Here is a 19,802-nt window from a genome sequence, read left to right as displayed (position 1 = left end):
TTATTGAGTTCTTTATTGTCTACATTTTCTTTCACATATAGTGCCACTTCCTCCCCGCCCCCAAACGAGACCTGTTCTGTCCTTTTGATATATTTTGTACCCCGGAATGATTGTGTCCCATTGATTGTCCTCACTCCACCAGGTTTCTGCTATGCCTATTATATCAATATTCTCCTTTAACACGAGTCACTCTAGTTCACCCATCCTATTATTTAGACTTCTAGCATTTGTGTACAAGTACTTTAAAAACTTGTCACTGTTTGTCTGCCCTTTTCTGATGTGTCAGGTTCTTTATGTGAATGTTTCTCGTCTGATCTGGCCGATACTTCATCCTCTTCCATCCTCTCCTCCTGACTAAAACCTAAAGAATCTCTATCAATAGACTCTCCTCTAAGAGAAGTGTCTGTCCGATCCATGTGCACCTCTGCAGCAATCGGCTTTTCCCCAGCTCTTAGTTTAAAAACTGCTCTGCAATCTTTTTAATGTTAAGTGCCAGCAGTCTGGATCCACTTTGGTTTAGGTGGAGCCCATCCTTCCTGTATAAGCTCCCCCTATGCCAAAAGTTTCCCCAGTTCCTAATAAATCTAAACTCCTCCTCTCTACACTGTCATCTCATCCACGCATTGAGACTCTGAACCTCTGTCTGACTACCTGGCCATGCACATGGAACTGGAAGCATTTCTGAGAATGCCACCATAGAGGTCCTGGATTTGTCTCTTTCCTAGCAGCCTAAATTTGGCCTCCAGGATGTCTCTCCTACCCTTCCCGATTTCATTGGTACCTACATGTACCACGACCACTGGCTCCTCCCCAGCACTATGCATAAGTCTATCTAGATGCCTAGGGAGATCTGCAACCTTCACACCAGGCAGGCAAGTCACTATACAGTTCTCCCGGTCATCATAAACCCAGCTATCTATGTTTCTAATAATGGAATCTCCCATTACTAACACCTGCCTTTTCCTGGAGAGGTAACTTCAGTGCAAGAGGATGCCACAACATCATCTGAAAGGAGGGTCCCAACTATAGGAAGGTTTCCCTCTGCTCTTGTTGACTGCTCTCCTTCTCAGGGCCTTTCATCCTCAGCAGCGGGATGTCTGACTGGAGGTGGGACATATCTACAGTGTCCCGGAAAACCTCATCAACATACCTCTCTGCCTCCCTTAGCTCCTCCAGTTCTGCCACCCTGGCTTCCATGGCCCGTACAGGGTCTCTGAGGGCCAGGAGCTCCTTGCACTGAGTGCACACGTACACCACCCACCCTCAGGGCAGGTAATTATACATGCTACGCTGAGAGCAATAAGTACAATAACCCCCACTCTGCTGCTGGGCTTCTGCTTGCATTCTCTCCTTCAGCTACCTAGGTTAATGATAGAGTTTTAAATCAAGAAGTTTTGATAGTTTAAAGGTTTTAAAGAATGGCAAGTGTACCTCGCCCCCTTTCCACTCCCCTTCCAAACTCCCTCTTGAAACTCCCTGTTAGCGGTCCCTGTTTGCAAAGCTCCCTGGTCGCTTGCTCACTGCTTTATAAAGCCCTGGTCTTCTTGATAGCCCTGCCCCCTGACTAAGGCTCAGCCAATGAACAGAGGCTTCTAGATTTCAAACCTTGTTTAGAAGCTCACAGTTTCTAACTGCTGGCCACAGCACACGGTCCTTCAAACAGACAGACAAACACAAGCTCCGCATACAGTAAGTAACCCCCAAACACACTACAGACAACCACTTACCCCAAGGGTCTCATATTTGCTTCTCCTTCACCTGGAGAACTCCCTGATAGCGGTCCCTGTTTGCCAGACAATAGAGGGATACAGACAGATGTGACTATGAGGAAACAATGTGACTACTATGTTAGTCAAGATGATAGTAATATCAGTGTACCAGTAACCTATTACTTTTTTTGTAGGCATCACAGCAAAGGAGAGTTTTAAGGAGAGACTTGGAGGATAATGTTTGTATGAATATTTAATGAGTAGGTGATGGAGGCCAGTGTCATTATCCAATCATAGTTGACACTGGCATCCATGACCCACTTTTTACATCTTTATACAAACACCTTCTCCAGTGCTTTCTCCCATATTGCCCTTTATGCTCAGGAAGAGCTCCTTATAAACATCCACAAAGTTTACAGTTCTGGAGCAGAGTGGTAGATCTGTGAGTAGTCAGCATATACATAGTTTTGTTTGCAGGTGAATTACCCAGACATAAGATGTAAAGGCAAAACAGAAGGGTATGAAGGACAGAGCCTTTTGGTACCATCACAAAGTCTGAGAGGGAAAGAGGAGAAATTGTCTGACTTCTCATGTTTAAAATTCTTTAAACAAAATCCAAGAATTTCAAGTAATTTTAACTAAAGTTTTGTTTCACAATCTTGAAACATTAAATTTTTCAGACATTTGCAACCAAAACAATTCAATGAAATAAACATGAATTTACAAAATGCATTAGTGTTGCAGAACTTGCATTTTCTAGAATTGGTTAAATTTCCCTGAGATCTTAGAGATAAAAGGGTGTTCAGCTGTGGGATGTTAGCTTGAGGCAAATAGAGCAAAGGGTGGATATTTTTAAGATGCAAAACTAAAGCATGTTTATGTTGTGAAGGAAGCCAGGGGAGATTGAGGTTAAGGAAAAGAGTAAAAGAAGGGATGAGACTCGCTGCAAGGGACATTAGGGGATGGGATATAATCTCTGGGGCAAGTGAAAGGGCTAGAGAGCAGCCAAGAAACTTCTGAGTCTGACAGGAGAGAAAGAGGAGACAATTGCAGAAGTGGAAGGGAAAGCAAGGAGATGGGGACAGTCAGGTCTTTATTTTCAATTTTGTTTCGAAAGAAATTGAGTTTTATGCAGAAAGAAGTAGAGCCAGGAGGAAGGTTTGAGGAATGAATCAAAGGCGGCAAAAAGTGGCTGGGATTGTGGGCATAGGATTCAATTACTTTAAAATAGTAAAGTTTAGTAAGAGAGATGGCAGAACCATAGGAGAAGAGAATGAACATGTAGTGGAGAATTCAATCTGGGTGTGTGTTAGGTCAGGTTTCAGAGTAGCAGCCATGTTAGTCTGTATCCGCAAAAAGAAAAGGAGTACTTGTGGCACCTTAGAGACTAACAAATTTATTTGAGCATAAGCTTTCATGAGCTACAGCTCATTGGATGAAGTGAGCTGAGTGAGCTCAGCTCACTTCATCCGATGAGCTGTAGCTCATGAAAGCTTATGCTCAAATAAATTTGTTAGTCTCTAAGGTGCCACAAGTACTCCTTTCCTTGTAGAGTTAGGTCAGGGATGCAATGCAAAAGGAGAGGAGAAAGCAGATTTGAAGTTGAACCAGAGCTGGGGATTCGCAGGGTAGATCCTGCGATGGGAGAGTGCAAAAGAGTTAAGAATGCAGGAGAGTGAAGCATAGAAAGAATAAACCATATTAATGGAAGAGAGAAGGCTGAGTATAGACACAATGTCAGTAATGGTGATGGACTGCAAGTCATGGAAGGAACAAGTTAGAGGGTATGTGGGGTAGAAATAGATGGGTAGGGCTGAATGAGATCAGGTAATGGTCAGATGAGGCTTGGTCACTGAGGGATTAGAGAGAGCAGTACTTGAAGACCAAATCAAGGCTTTTGGTGGGTGGGAGAACTGCACCAGGGCTGCAAGTCAACTGAAGAGATGAGAGCAATAAAATGTGCAGCTAGTGGGTTGGATAGTTATGGGCATGGAGTTGAACTCACTAAGGAGGTTGGGCAGTAAGAGGGAGAGAGAGTCAGAAGTCTAAATTGGTAGAAGGCTGATAGGAAGGAGTTGGATGGTGTAAGACAGCAACATGGAGGGGGAGAGGAGAGAGGAATCGGATGCAGTGCTGCTTAAAAGGCAGAGTGAAAAGTGAGAGGCAGGTGCAATTACGAGTATCAGGAACTGGAGAGAAGCCTAACATGTCCACTATAGTCTGATCAAGAAAAGAGTCGGGGTGAAAGTAACTTAAAGGATTTACCGGTATGCCGCCGGAGTCACGAGTGGGGGCGTGGCCTCAACCGGAAGAGGCGATTTAAAGGCCCCGGGGCTCTGTCTGGGAGCCCTGGGGCCTTTAAATCACCCCGCTGCAGAGGTGGCTGGGAGCCCCAGGGCTCAGGGTTCAATTAAAGGGCCCGGGGCTCTGGCTGCCGCAGAATTCCGGGCATTTTAAATCCCTGCTGGAGCCCAGCTGCCAGAGCTCCGGGGCTCTGGCAGCCGGGCTCAGGCGGGGATTTAAAGGGCCCGGTGCTCCGGCCACTGTGGGGAGCCCCCGCCTGAGCCCTGCTGCCGGAGCTCTGGTGGTGCTTTAAAGGGTTCAGGGCTCCCCACTGTGGCAGGAGCACTGGGCCCTTTAAATCACTGCCGGGGAAGCCGGTCCAGTCCAGCATGGCACGGCATACTGGCTCTTGCCAGTATGCTGGACCAGACTGTCTTACTTTCACCTCTGAAAAGAGGAAAGGCTTCCCTAAGAGAGGGCAGCTGCAAAGGCAGTCAGGTGAATGCTCTGATACTTCCGAGTTTGGTTAATTGTTTTGGGCAATAAAAAAAATATACGAACGTGACCCAAAATTGTCAACCATTTTGGTGCTCTCCCATGCATTTTTCTGTTGAAATGACTATTTGAAAAAAATTTCACTCACTTTTACTTCTGACCTTATGCTGTATGGTGTTAAGACACTGTCCTTTTGTGCAGAATCTCAACAGTCCACTATGTTGGATGGTCAATAGAAAAAGCATGGGTACATCTACTGAATTATACTCAAGCTACTAACTGTTATGTCACTGTTTCTCATTTGCGTTTCAGATTTTGTTTTGTAAATGTAATACTGGGCCTTCTACCTCAAATTACCATTCTGCAGCCCCTTGCTTTTGTTCATAGGTGCTCCTTGAAAACCTAACTGCTTTAAGAAGCTTCTTACCTTGTCTTTTTTCAGATTAAAGGAGTGCTTCTGCAACTTTTTTTCTGAAGTAAATAGTAGTTTACTTTGTTCCATGTCTTCTGTAATATGCCTTTCAATTGCTTAGTCTTTCAGCTCTGTTGAATTTTATACATAAAGTGCTTGCAACCAAAACCAATTTCCAGCATTTCTTCTGTTCAGTCTTAACATAATTCTTTTGAGTTTCAGTCAGTGCTCTGGAGGCATATGTCACTGGTCAATTATCTTGCAGAAGGGGAGCCCACAACGAACGTGAGCTTGTATCTGCTGGGATCATAGGCTCTTTGTGTATCTCAGAAACTTTCAGTACATGTGCTTGTGTGACAACTTTAATTTCCTTTGCCAAAAGGTCTTTCTCTTGCAAGAATCATCCAGTGCTTTTTTTGTGTTGTCTTCATTCAAAATACTGCTTAGATCTTGTTTTACTAATTCAAGGAGAATTTGCCAATAATAACATACCTATGAATCTTGTAGTACTACACCTTCATTTTTCTTGGATCTAGTCAGACTTTTGTCACTAATTACGTGTATTACATAACTAATCTATTTGGCCTGATCTTGCATTTTGGTGTTCAAAATAAAGTTTTCTTCCTTGGCATCCAGACCATTTATTCAGAACTCATTGTGGTTCTTACAACAGTAGACAATTACTTTTACCTCCATAGATTCTTAGTGACCATTTTTGTTTGGCTAGGCTTCTTGATATTCCTGAATAACTTTGTTTACCTGTTTGCACTTCCTTTCCTGTTCCCATTGGAATATATTATAGGTCTCCTAATGTCTCAAGGCTCACTTCATAAAACAAGGTGGAGGATTTCACCTTCTCTGGGTTTCCTGAAATGGCACTTCCATTGTTGCTGGAAGCATTGTAACCTTCTGTCCTGTACTTAGGCTTCTTTCCAGACTGAGGGATTCAGGGTCCATTTCCATTCGTTTGGTCCATTTCCTCAGTTAAATGAGGTACAATAGATAGTTGACCCTACCTTTTTCACCAGTTGGATCAAAAAGTTAAAACCCTGCTTAGATCACATATTGAAAAGAACTCTTCTCATTGCTAGGTTTGTGATATGAACTACATAGTTGACCTCTGCAGTAGGTGCCTAGGACTGAAACTTTTTTGGCTGAAGGTCAGGAATTGCTATAGATAAATAGGCAGATGTTTGTCCTCCACTAGCTCTGTTTAATGTAGTTTAACCATGGCCCTTTCTGCCCCATGGCTTATACTAGTTCCATGCCACTGGTTTAGATTCAGCGTTGGAAAACCTAGAGCAGCAGAGTTGCAGCCTCTGCAGTAATTAATACTGTGCCACTAATTCTGCTCAGAGGAAGCCCAATCAACCCAAAAGTAGACTGAAAATGTAGAGACTAATTTCTTAAGCATGAGACCATGATGACAGCTGCAATTTCTGTGGCTGCTTTTGATACTGAGATTTTTTTTTTAAGGCCTCTCTAAATACAGATAATGTTAGTTTTTTCCCAACTAAAAGCACAGAAGTGACTCAATTTGCAGTTTTCAGAATAACAGCCGTGTTAGTCTGTATCCACAAAAAGAAAAGGAGGACTTGTGGCATCTTAGAGACTAACCAATTTATTTGAGCATAAGCTTTCCTGAGCTACAGCTCACTTCATCGGATGCATCCGATGAAGTGAGCTGTAGCTATTTGTTAGTCGCTAAGGTGCCACAAGTATTCCTTTTCAAATTGCAGTGACATTGTGCTTGTGAACACTGGTTCCTGTAGAAGCTGGCATATGTAAAACGTTTCAGTATTTAGCTTAAGAATGGTTTCAGAATGTAAAATAGTAAACTGTTAACTGGTAAGCATTAGTCTTACTGGTTAATCCAGCTTAACCATTAACTCCCAGCCTTTGGCGGGGCAGAGCAGCTGCACTGGCCTGCTGACCCAAGTCTGCCAGAGAAGCCCCAGCCCCGTGGGCTGTGCCAGCCGTCCAGAGAAGCATCCCTGGGCTCCACCGGCCGGAGCAGTCCCAGCCCCTCTGTTTAATTGGTGAACTTTTAAAATATTTACATCCCTAATTTAGCTAACATTTTTCAACTTTTATTAGTATTTACATGACTGTCCAGGAGCTGTAATGGGGCCAGGACCCTATTTTCTTTTGGGGGTAAGTGCTCAGATAACATGCTGATATGTAACCTTCTAAAAACCAATTCAGAGTTATACTCTGATGCATAAATACATAGTAAAAAAAAAAATGGTCCCTGCTTTGAATAGCTGACAGTTAATGTGCAGGTTTCAAAAGTTATGGATATGTGCAATTTAAGGACATCTAAATAAATAAGCATTAAATCTCCTACCAATTTTGGTGAAATGTTTTTGGCAGCGTTTCTTTAAGCCTTAAAGGTAAACTTTAAAGCAAAAAGGCTTCCCATTACTGTTTCTTTGATGTAGAACGATAACTGAAAAAAGGCTTCAAGATTTTCTTGATTTTTTTCTTTACACCTCAAATAACCTAATTTAGATTATTGAAGTGTCACAGCATGCTGAGTGCTTTCCAAATGCAGATAACAGTTCTGAAGATCTTATTACCTACTTCAGAAACCAGTGAACAGAGGATTGTGAGGACTTAATATTCTTTATTTCAAATGCAAACAACTAGACATTCACGTTTAAGTCAATCTCTTATGTTGTAGAGAGGAGTAAAGAAACACTGAAACTTTTTTCTTCACAGTGCATCTTTAAAACAGTGGCCTTTTTCATACTGTTAGCTAAGTATGTAGGTGTAGTAAAGGGGGATGTACTGACTGGGGTGAGAGTCAAGTATTCCTGGACCATGGATTGACTTTTTTAAATCATTTCTCTAAAACTAGTGGTAAGAAACACATATTGGTCCTGAAAGTATTATACTATGCCATTAAAGCTTGATAAGGTTGGTAGCTCTAACCTTAAAATTCTTTATTGCCCTTCACATTTTTATTCAGACTTGACTTTAGCAAATGAGTCTCAAATTGTTAGTCAATCTTGCTAATGCTGAGCTTCCTACTCGCTATCGGATGGTTTAAAGCGGGGTTCAAAATTTACCAGACAAATAGTGATTCCAAGTAGCTATAAAAGATATGGATGGTTGGAGCTCCAACAGCCAATACCAGGACCCTGCTCTAGAGAGGAGAAGTTGTGCATCTCTGCAGTCAGTTAGTGGAAGGGGGACAGTGCTGAGATTTTTACCAGGATGCATACCTGCTAAAGTGGAACATCTGAAAATGTGAAGAATGTATGAAAATAATGCCATGCCTTTATTGATCTTATTGAATATGCTTCATTTTGTTTGTATCTTTTTAAGAACATTTTTCCGCTGCTAGTGCTAGCTCTTACTACGTGATACAAGTATCTGATCTGTTCAATAAACTAGATTTTTTTGGTCCCGCTGAGCAGAACTTCTGATCTACAGAAAGCTATCAATTTTGGAAGAGAACCTCTGAATACTTGGTGTACAGTACCTCTGGCATCGAGCTATGGAACTGCCTTCAAAAGCCATGTTTGGGAGGTGCATGAGCACTCCCTCAGCGGTGATGTTCTATATTAGTGCACCTATCAGTTACTGTTCCGCCGTTGCAGAGTGATTTGGTCCTAGAGATTTGTTCCTGTGTTCCTAGAGTCTTTTCTAGCTTTATTTGTGGATGGAAAGAATATTAAGGGTTTGCACTTAACCATCCTGCAGCAACTCCATGTCTCGATTTCAGTAAATGCAGTCTCTAACCCCAAAACCTATGTACATGTACCTGCCTTGGAAGAGGTTTGTTCTGCCATTTAAAAAAAACAAAGTGCAAAGCGGGTGTCCTGCCCATAACTGTAGCATGTTAACCGTTAGGGCATGGACTACTGGGAAGATAACTGAATGTAAGGCCGGGATGATTATCCCGTTGTATAGGGAGAAAGGCCCACACACAGAGGGTAGTGTGTGTGTGTGTGTATATATAGACCAATAACTCTCTGCTCCCTGTTCCAGAAAAGTCACCACACATGTCCTATTCACCATGTTCCAGCCTCTCCTGTGAAACATTGTCACCAGAGCAATTGGGATTGGCTACTAGGTTTATCTAAGATCCATTGTGAAGTCAACTAACCTTTGACAGCAGCATACGTAGACATAAAGACAGCCTTTGATTATGTCAATAGAGCTGCCTTGTGGAAGACACCACAAGTCATTGGTGTTTCCAACATTCTCCAGAGAACTTGATTCAAGTTCTACTTAATGATTCTGGCACGGGTGTGTCGTGGGACCCATAGTTCTGACTGGTTTTACACTAGATCCAGGATGAAGCAGGGATGTGTCCTGGCCCCAGCCCTATGCTGTTGGAAAATGAATTGTGTCCTTGAGCATGATCTGCAAATATTGGTATAACTGTCAAGTCAACTTGCAGATGATGATTTGTATCTGGACCAAAGAGGACTATTTCAAAGATGCGCTAGAGAGCTTCCAGGTTGAGGCGGATGTTCTTGGGCAAAACCAAAAATCCATGGTGTTGGCACAAAAGTTGTGATACGAGATATCTGTGCTTCTGGACAAATTGTGGAAGTAATAGGTGACTTTATCTAGGCAGTAAACTGTCATCATCAAATGTGTTCAGCTGGCCAGATATCCAAAGTAGAATTGGTTTAGTAGCCTCATCCATGAAGGACCTGCATGAAGTCTTGTCATAAATATAAAGGGAAGGGTAACAACTTTCCTGTATACAGTACTATAAAATCCCTCCTGGCCAGAGGCACAAAATCCTTTTACCTATAAATGGTTAAGAAGCTCATGTAACCTGGCTGGCACCTGACCAAAAGGAACAATAAGGGGACAAGATACTTTCAAATGGGGGGGGTGGAGAGAAGGTTTTGGTCTGTCTGTTGTGTGTGCTTGCCCGACACAGATCAAGGAAGCAAGCAATCCAACTCCATTAGAATTAGTAAGTACTAGTAAGGGAATGAATTAGCTTATTTTTGTTTTGGTTTGTGATTTTCTCTGTGCAGAGAGGAAGGTGTATTCCTGGTTTTCTTTTTGTAACTTTAAAGTTTGGCCCAGAGGAAAATCCTGTTTTTGAATCTGATTGTCCTGTAAGATTATCTTCTATTCTGATTTTAGAGGTGCTTCTTTTACCTTTTTTTCTTTATAATAAAGTTCTGTTTCTTTTAGAATCTTTTTTTTTTTTAAGTGTCCTGAAAAAACCCGAAGGTTGGTCTGTGCTCATCTTGTTTATTTTCAAGTCTTCCCAGGAAAGGGGGTGTGGGGTCTTGGGGGGATATTAGGGAGGAGTAGGAACCTAAGCTGGTAGAAATAAGCTTAAGGGGTCTTTCATGCAGGTCCCCACACCTGTACCCTAGAGTTCAGAGTGGGGAGGGAACCCTCACAAGTCTAGAACCAAAAGAAGATGAAAATTATATTCAAAAGTACATATTTATCAAACCTGAATACTTCGGTTCCTTTCCATTTAGAAGTAGAAGTGAGGGCCCACAGAGACAAGACTCATGCCTTGTGCCAGAGCCATATAAGGGGGTGGAACAGAACAAAGGGGGTAATTTACTTTGTTCTGTCTGTTAGTACTTGGAACCATTTAAATCCTACTTTTTGTATTTAATAAAATCACTTTTGCTTATTAATAAACCCAGAGTAAATGATTAATACCTGGGGAGGAAACAGCTGTGCATCTCTCTATCAGTGTTATAAAGGACAGACAGTTTACAAATTTACCCTGTATAAGAGCTTTATCCAGAATAAAATGGATTTATTTGGGGTTTGGATCCCACTGGGAGCTGGGTTTCTGGGTGCAGGAGACAGGAACACTTCTTAAGCTGTTTTCAGTTAAGCCTGCAGCTTTTAGGGGATGTTGTCCAGACCTGGAACTGTTCGCAGTGGGCAAGCATGTCTGGCTCAAACCAGGAAGGTCGCTGAATTCTCAAGCTGCTCGGGAAAACGGGCTTAGAGGTAGTCCGAGCATATCAAGTGGCATTTCCCAAGGGGATTTCTGTGATCCAACCCATCACGCTCCTAACTCCAGATATAGAAATAATACATGCAAACAAGTAGGATGAACACACTTAGTGGATTACAAGATTTCTAATGACACCATACAAGGGGTATTTAGCATAAAGCATATTCCAGCTGTGTCATATTCATAAGCATATTTCCATAAAGCGCATAGAGTGCAACATCAAACTATGAACCACCACAGTTTAAGTATATTGTTGATCTTATTAGCCTTTTGGCCACAGTGTCTCATTAGAAGTTGGTGTTCAACCAGTTATTCTCCATGACCCCCAAATGTCAGTCACTGCTTCCCAGGATAGTCCCCCATCTAGTAAGTGTGGCCTACATTCTTAGTACTTGGGTATATATGTTTACATTTAGCTGAATTAAAATGCATATTGTTTGTGCCCAGTATATGAGGCAATTCAGATTGCTTTGACAGTGGTCTGTTCTCTTTATTTACTGCTCCCCCAATTTTTGTGCTCTTCAAACTTTCAGTAATTTTTGTTTTCTTCTAGGTCATTTATAAAAATGTTCAATAGCATAGGACCCAGAACCAACCCCTTATGGGACTTGTTTAGAAATATATGCGTTTTATAGTTACGTTCTGTGACCTATCCATTAGCCAATTTTAATTGCTATGTGCTATGTTAACTTTAGGTAATTCTAGTCTTTAATCAAAATGTTGTATGGTACTAAGTCAGACATCTGAAAGATGAATTTAGGACTGTCATCTAGTCCTCCTTTCATTCCAGGAACAACACAGAGCACCTCCAGTGCCATAAGGGATGAAGTCTCTCATGCAGACCAGTGAACTCAGATCTTTCTCCTTTGCCTGAACCACCAGCTTCTTGGCAAGATCTCATGCAAGAAACTCTCCAGTTATTGATGTGACGTTATTACGAGCTTTTAAAGGACCTCTTAGAAGCTTATGTCTACACTGACTTAATCTACAGACTCATAAGGCATACTTCAGCACTGGCACCATGCCAGCATTGGCATCCTCAACCAGCCCATGTCTCAGCCTATGCTACCAGGGACACTGGTTCTCCTGTCACCTCTTCCTAACCATCATACAGAGCAGCCTGACAAGGATGACTGGAAAGATAAACACCCTGGAAGACTCATAAGTCTCCCTGGAGAACATCATCATCTGTCTCACCAGAGGACCAGATTGGGTCGTCTTCAGTGTGTGATGAGTACACCGTTTGAAGAGCTAGAGAGGATAACAGACCCTAGCTGTTGATAAGGTTGGAAGATTCCAGGGCAGGGACCACTGTTTTCATATCCTGTAGTCCCATCCAAAGTAGGAGCTAGCTCTCCCTCTTGGTTCTGTTTTCTTCAACCTGCTAGGGACAGCCTGTCCCTAAATGTACAGACAGGATGAACCCACTAGCAGCTAAGGGCCTCTAGTTTTTAACGCAGCATCCTGTAGCCAAAATTTTAGGTGTCTTCTCACAAGAGAGTGAGAGGGATTAGTCACCATATGCTGCCCCTCCCCCTCCTTGAACAGGGAGAAATGGAAGTTGGACATAATTGGAAGAAGAGCATATTCATTTGACTTTCTTGGCATCAGGATACCCAATGACATGAGTCTAATATCCTACTGCAGTCATGCCTTTTGGGATGCCATCGCATGCCATAGATTCCCTTCCAGAGAAGTAAAAGGAAGCGGCAAATACCCTAGTGATGAGGGTCATATCCAGGCCAAGCATTTGCTAAGAGCTGCCTGTGATTCTTCTGACTCAATGACCTAAATTATGGCCATGGAGGATGAGGGCTTACCAAGATATTTTTAGTTAGGCTTTTCTGACTTTACATCAGAACCACAGGGCAAGATTGAAGATCTTCCCTTTGAGAGCATTAGCCTCTTCAGTGAGAGAGCACTAAAGGCATCAAGGCCTGGATCTTTGGATCTGACACAGATCACATCCACATATCCCTCTGCTTCTGACATCCGAGGCAAACGTTCTTGATACCAGGACTTCTAACCTCAGAAGTGATAGCAGCCTCTTAAGTCTGCTGCTGGAAAAAGACCCCAATAACATAGGGGCAAGATTCCTTGATGCTACACATCAGTCCTCTACATCTGCCTTTTATCAGGGTCTTTTTGGGTGTCATGCCCTGTAAAGGTTCCTTCCCCACTCTGAACTCTAGGGTACAGATATGGGGACCTGCATGAAAGACCCCCTAAGCTTATTCTTATCAGCTTAGGTTAAAAACTTCCCCAGGGTACAAACTTTGCCTTGTCCTTGAACCCTATGCTGCTGCCACCACCAAGCGTGTTAAAGAACAGGGAAAGAGCCCACTTGGAGACATCTTCCCTCAACATATCCCCCCAAGCCCTACACCCCCTTTCCGGGGAAGTCTTGATAAAAATCCTCACCAATTTGTACAGGTGAACACAGACCCAAACCCTTGGATCTTAAGAACAATGAAAAAGCAATCCGATTCTTAAAAGAAGGATTTTAATTTAAGAAAAAGTGTAAAAAAAAAAATCACCTCTGTAAAATCAGGATGGTAAATACCTCAGGGTGATCAGATTCAAAACATAGAGAATCCCTCTAGGCAAAACCTTAAGTTACAAAAAGACACAAAAACAGAAATATACATTCCATTCAGCACAGCTTATTTTACTAGCCATTTAACAAAAGGAAATCTAAGGCATTTCTAGCTAGATTACTTACTAACTTACCAGAGTTTCTGAGATGGCGTTCCTGATCTGTTCCCAGCAAAAGCATCTCACAGACAGACAGACCCTTTGTCCCCCCACCCCCCTACAGCTTTGAAAGTATCTTGTCTCCTCATTGGTCATTTTGGTCAGGTGACAGCGAGGTTATCTTAGCTTCTTAACCCTTTACAAGTGAAAGGGTTTTGCGTCTGGTCAGGAGGGATTTTATAGCACTGTATACAGAAAGGTGGTTACCCTTCCCTTTATTTTTATGACATGCCCTTACTTGTCCTGGGGTGGAATTGTACAATTCTTCCACTATTAGACTGGGATCTGATTACAATGCTCTGTCTATTGCTTATCACTGTGCAGATCTGACAGGAACCTGTGTCCAGTGATCTGCAATGACAAACAACCTTTTTGCAACAAGTATGTCTACTAGCAAATAGTACAAAGCGTCAAAGAAAATAGTCAGTGTGCATAAGTGTGCATTTAATCTTACACTTCACTACAAGCAAATATAGATGGGCTTCCCTCATGAGCTACTGGAATAGAACATACACAACTTAGATTCTTTTGGTAAGCCCTGGAGCTCTAAGGACCCAGCCTGGTCTCCATTTTACTTCCAGAATGCACCTCCCAGTCAGTTTTTCCCTCTCTCAAGGACTCGCTCTTTTCAAAGCCCCTCCCTTCTGGTGTGCCTGAGCCCAACTACCACTTTCCTTTATTACAAAGCCTAACTGTGAAGTCTTTCCTTTGCCTCCCCCCACCCACCTACTTGACTAGCCAGGCCATCTGAGAGCAACCCGGTGAAGGTTGCTCTGTGACTTTTCACAAGTTTTATGCCTGGGGGGAATGTGGTGAAACTTTCTGCTTCCTCTGACATTGTTTATATCATCTCAAAAATCTGTACATAAAATAAATCTTGGAGTACAGATCTATAATCACGACTGAGCATCCCCCAGAATTGCCACAATGGCTTTTAGAACTTTTTGGTCAGCTCCCAAAATCACACTTCATTGTCTGTGTCCCAAAAATATCTGGGCTTATTCTGGTTATGAGCAAATTCTTTCTGGTTTAACCATATAGTGTAAAACTGAAATAATTAACTACAAGTAATCTCAGGTTGTATTTTCCTTGACCCCTACAAAAGAATACAATTTATTAAAGATTAACTTGCGAAAGGGTGCCTTTTATTTACTTTTCTCAGAATTATCTTCCTTTTTTGTGCCCATTTTTGCAGTAAACCTATTCCAGGTTGCACAGTAAACAGTTGCACTCTAGCACAATCAGTGTAATATTAGTGTTTAGATGGTTGATGGTTGGGGTGGAGAATTATTTGCTGCATTTTTTTTGTTTAAAAAAAGTCATTGATAGCTCAAAACTTTCCACACTCTTTTGTCAGGTTTATTTTTTTTTAGGTGAGGAGGTGGTCTCTGTTCAGCATTGCTGCCAATGCACAGCATGTGTTGGTCATAATAATGAAGGTTGGAATCACACTATACTTGAATTTCTTATCAGGCCTCGTGGTGTCAGAAAACTGAAGTTCTCGGACCATGGGATCAGCATAAATGATATAGCATGAGACTTTCGAACTGCAAGAATAAAGTGGAAACAGATGGTCTTTTTAGAAAAACTAGTTTATTTCGAACATGTTGAGTGACTATATTTGTGAAAATTAGTGAATTGGATGTTCAAATTGGACCAAAATGTATTATGAAGATAAGTATTTTAGCTTAACAAGCACTTTCTACAGCAGTATAAAGTGGAAATTAATGCCATCCGACACTGAATGGATAACTGAAATGCTTAAATCCCACTCTCAACTGTGCACTTGGCTACTACTGCTGCTGCATCTGATAACATGCTCTCCACTATTTTCTATGTATGAAGAACCCAGAGGTGTACACTAAATAAACTACCTGTTTAAAATAGTTATCTTAACTGAAGAGAGCACTCTTATACTACGTATAACTTGCAGGAAGAATATTTGCAACATTGGAAACTGATTTATACAAAAGCATAGCTAGTATGAAGGGATATAAACTAAAATGAAAAATTGCTCTGGAAGAAAATCATTCTATATGTGTGTGTGTATATTCAGCTTGATGTAGGAGATTTTTTCTTCAGGAGTAGATTGATTTCCCATTAAAATATTTTAATTTGTAATAATTAAAAAATTTAAAGAAGTGTTAAATTTTTTTCTTGTTATAGTGCCTTCATTCCATTGGATGTTCCTCAGAAGAGAAATTCCACTGAGTGGGAGAAAGTGAAATACCTGTTTGAGGAACTTGGAAGTAGTCGTAAGTTCTTTCAGGAATTTTGTGTTTTAACTTGGCGTTAAACAGTTAATTATATTTTTTGCCTTAATAGTGCGAAGTGGCATCTGAATAAGAAAAATAGCATGTGCTTTCTCATAAGGAATAGAATTTGTTTGAATTCAGTTATTAATTGACAGGTAAAATGTTTTTAACATAGGAATTGCCATACTGGATCAGACCTGTGGTCCAGGTAGTCCAGTATTGTCTCCATCAGTAACCAGCACCAGATGCCTGAGAGGAAGCTGCAAAAAACTGCTCCCATAATGGTGTTATCCTAATCCTTAATAGTTAGAGACTAGCTTAAACCCTGACTCAAGAAACTTTTTACCCTTTCCAAAAACTTTGTCATTAACGGTTATATCTCTAGACATCCTTGTTACCCATGTAAAAGTCCAATCTTTTCTTTGCATTTTACTAAGAGAAAACTATAAGTGTTTAAGATCTTAAATCATACAGCGAATGTATATAGTCTTAACATCACACAGAATTATAACCAAATATTTGAAAAACCTTGCTCTATTGGGGTATGAGATTGGAGTTCTTTGTATCTTTTGCACTAGACATCACACGTTTTGCAAAATAGGGAGGTGATATTCCTTTCAGTGCTCTAGGTATGTGATGTCAGCTTTGCACATCAAATTTGCTGGATGGGAACCAGTTCTATTAGCTTAGCTTACCTCAAATTTGAGTGTAGAAGGCTCCACTGGAGAAGAGTCAAGGGATGTTGAGGAGGAGGAACAGGGGTTTGTACAAGGAGTGGGAGAGACTGTTGACTTTGGACAGTCTTCCCTTACTTTTTAGGAGTTTAGTAATTGTGATGGATGCCCTAAGACCAGTGAAGTTCAGTACAACTAGTAATGACTTGGATGCCAAAGATGAATGGTTAATAAAAATGACAGGATTACAGTTAGTATCTTTTAATACTATGGTGATGGGTGGTATAGGAAAAACTTAAAATTGAATCGGGTTGAAGGTCTCTAAAAGCTGTATTTAACACAGGTAATAAGTCAGCATAGTTGTGGTGCTTACTAGAGGGGAAAAATTAAACTACTCATAAAATTCTGAATTGTTAACTTAAGAAAAAGTTTGGTGTATTTATTTATTTGGAGGAGACAATGAAGACTTCTGGCCAACACTAAGCTGTAGTCAAAGGATTCTGGGATATAGTCAAAACAGAATAATTCTGAGAAAAATACATGAACCGAGGCACTAAATGTCTTTTTGATAGTGTGGATTTGCAAGTTTTCACCACCACAAAATGTGTATCAAGACTAAGAGTTCCTGGATGCTGTTCCTTTGTCTGAATTTCTTAGATGAATTCCTGGCCCCATTGAAGTTAATGGCAAAATTCCTATTGTTACTTCAGTGGGGCCAGGATTTCATTCATTAAGTCTATGGGCAAACTGAATTAGGCTATTACGTCCTTTTATATGCTCCTCTTCATTTTAGAACTTCTCCATACGAAGGTATAAAAAATGCATCTGGAAAGATGTTGGGCATGCTTTGTAACTTCTAGAATATTAAGACTACAGTAACAAGCTTTACATCTACAATAGAATATTGCTTTTGACTTGCCCAGGATATAGTGAAGGTATACAAGAAGAGGGGGACAAAGGCTAGTTTGGGGATTTATTTAGCTTGTAAAGAAGAGGAAATGGATATCTGAAACTACACAAATATATTAAAGCCCAGTCACGCGCTTCTAGTCATCCTGCTCTCCCATAATACAAAAGCAATGGGACATGTGCGGTCATTGAGACACGAAATGATGGAAATCAATTAATGTTTAATTTGCATATATGTTTCACTGCCAAAATCAATCAGGAGTTAGAGGATTAGATATATGAACAAATACTTCTAATGTAAGAAGTTACACTTTGTAATTTATCTTGCTTTTAGTATATAAACAAAGCCAGTTGGCAGTAGCATATAGTTCTTCATTACACAATTGACTACAGGCATTATATGGAGACAGATTACTAATTCAGATGGATAAGTGGCCTCTTGTAGTGTGACTTTGTGTCTAACTTTTTCTACAACAAATGATTAAGTGTTTTGAATCTTGCATATAACTTGGTCCAAAGTACACTGCAGATGTGAGTCTCTCGTTTACTTACCTGGTGGTTTGAATACCTTGGGTCATATAATACCATCGGGTCTTTGATAACTGAACTAGTAGCAGACTGGACTCCTCTGTCAAGCATAAAAATAGTAAATAAAGGGGCTTGTTTTGTTTTTTGTTTGTAACTATTTGAGTAACTAAATACTTCAGTCTTAAGCTTTCTGAGAATTCTGTAAGATGGTGAAAAAATTCAGTATTCAGAACAAGGTCAAACTACTTATTACTAACAGTCTTATCTGTTTACTATCCTAACTGTTGGAACACTTTGGAGGTAAAAAAGAAAAATGTCCAGAATTTCTATGTAATCATAGGAAACTAAACAGAAGACTTAACATCCTATATTTTCGTGCTTCCTCCCCAGCCAGTACTGAATTTCAGTCCCTGTGCTCAATACTTTTCTTGTTTTGGTAAAACATTTTGTTTTTATCATATCTTCATCCTTATTGGGTTTTTGTTCATCACATACAGGCTTCTTCTCACCACATTACCATCCTTTGGCTCACTGTACTGACCCTGCCTTTTCCACCACATCAAGTTAGTCTTTTGCTTTGCTTTTAAAAGCCCATCACAGTTTTTCCCCACCCAGATTATCTTTTTTGTTGTTGATATATAGGGCCCTTTGTTTTCAGTTTTCATTTTATTTAGTTTTTCCTGGGAACTTGAGTGTTTATTACCACGATAACAAAAAGAGGCAAAAATCAGGGCAAAAAACTATATTAATTTTTCTGGGTGACTATCTGGGTTTTTTTTGGTGGATGGAAAGATGGCGAGAAAAGTGTTTAGTAGATTAATGCTTTGAATTCTGTTCATCAGTGTGGCTTGCTGCAGAACTAAAACAGAACTCAAAACACAATGCCACCTCTGAGTTTAAGAAAACTATATCTCTAATTCCCAAATAAAACTTGTAATTTGAATTATCAGTTGATTTTTGTAACCCTAGAACTATTAGCCTATAAATATTTACCTTTAAGAATTGGGCCACAGCATTTGCAGCGCATACACTCAACTTCATCCTTTTCTCCTGTTTTTTTTTTAATTTCTAATACTTGTGTTCTGAAATGTATTTGATACAGATTTTCATTTTCTTCCTATTTTAGTGTGTCAAATCTTTCATCGATTATCTGCAGATGCACATGCACTTCAGAGCTTGTGTTGTGTGCATCTTCTAGACTAATACAAAGCCTTACTTCAATAGGCAGCTTTGCATATACACACACACACACAAACTAATGTATTATTTTAATACATAGATCTCATGCCATACATTGTTTTATTAGGAAAATACAATACACGTTTTTTAATGTATTTGAATGATATAAAAGCAGGGTGAAAATTGGACAAAACTGAGTAATTTTTGTAAGCCCCAGGAATTTTTTGGTAAAATTTAGTTTTCAGCTTAAACCAAGGGGCTTACTGATACACCACTTCTGCTGTGCAAGTGATAACTGATAACATCAACTTCATTTCTTCCTTGTCTGCTTCTCCGGTAAGCATCTTTAAACTTTCTTCTGTTGCCCCTTGTATGTGAACTTTCTGAGCTAGTCCATAAATTACCAAGAGAAAGTTCTTTCAAATCCCCCTTCCTCAAGATCCACTTCTACCTTGATTCCTAGAAGACATTGCTACCTAGGACTATTAGTTATGTTGAAACATGCTTGTTTCACATTTACCTTATCTGTCTCCCCTTCCTGCACTTGTGCTTTTTTTAATAAAGCAAAAGTGTGCTGTGCCTACCACAATAGGGTTCCCATATCTTAACTAGGGCCTCTAGCTACTTCCATAATTGAAA

General features: G+C 40.5%; 1 protein-coding gene across 2 annotated transcripts in view; it reads left to right on the top strand.

Annotated features, from left to right (window-relative positions):
- The window catches only part of LMBRD1 (LMBR1 domain containing 1), a 238,221-nt gene that overhangs the window by 56,481 nt on the left and 161,938 nt on the right, over positions 1-19,802 (top strand). For both annotated transcript variants that reach the window (XM_084624095.1, XM_084624096.1), the window contains exon 6: positions 15,785-15,873. In XM_084624095.1, the coding sequence (XP_084480221.1) occupies positions 15,785-15,873 (89 nt within the window). The remainder of the gene's footprint in view (positions 1-15,784; positions 15,874-19,802) is intronic.

Source organism: Lepidochelys olivacea (assembly GCF_965140295.1).
Source record: "Lepidochelys olivacea isolate rLepOli2 genome assembly, chromosome: 3".
Lineage (NCBI taxonomy): Eukaryota > Metazoa > Chordata > Testudines > Cheloniidae > Lepidochelys > Lepidochelys olivacea.
The sequence above is the reverse complement of the archived record's forward strand: the minus strand, read 5'-3'. Positions and strand labels throughout refer to the sequence as shown.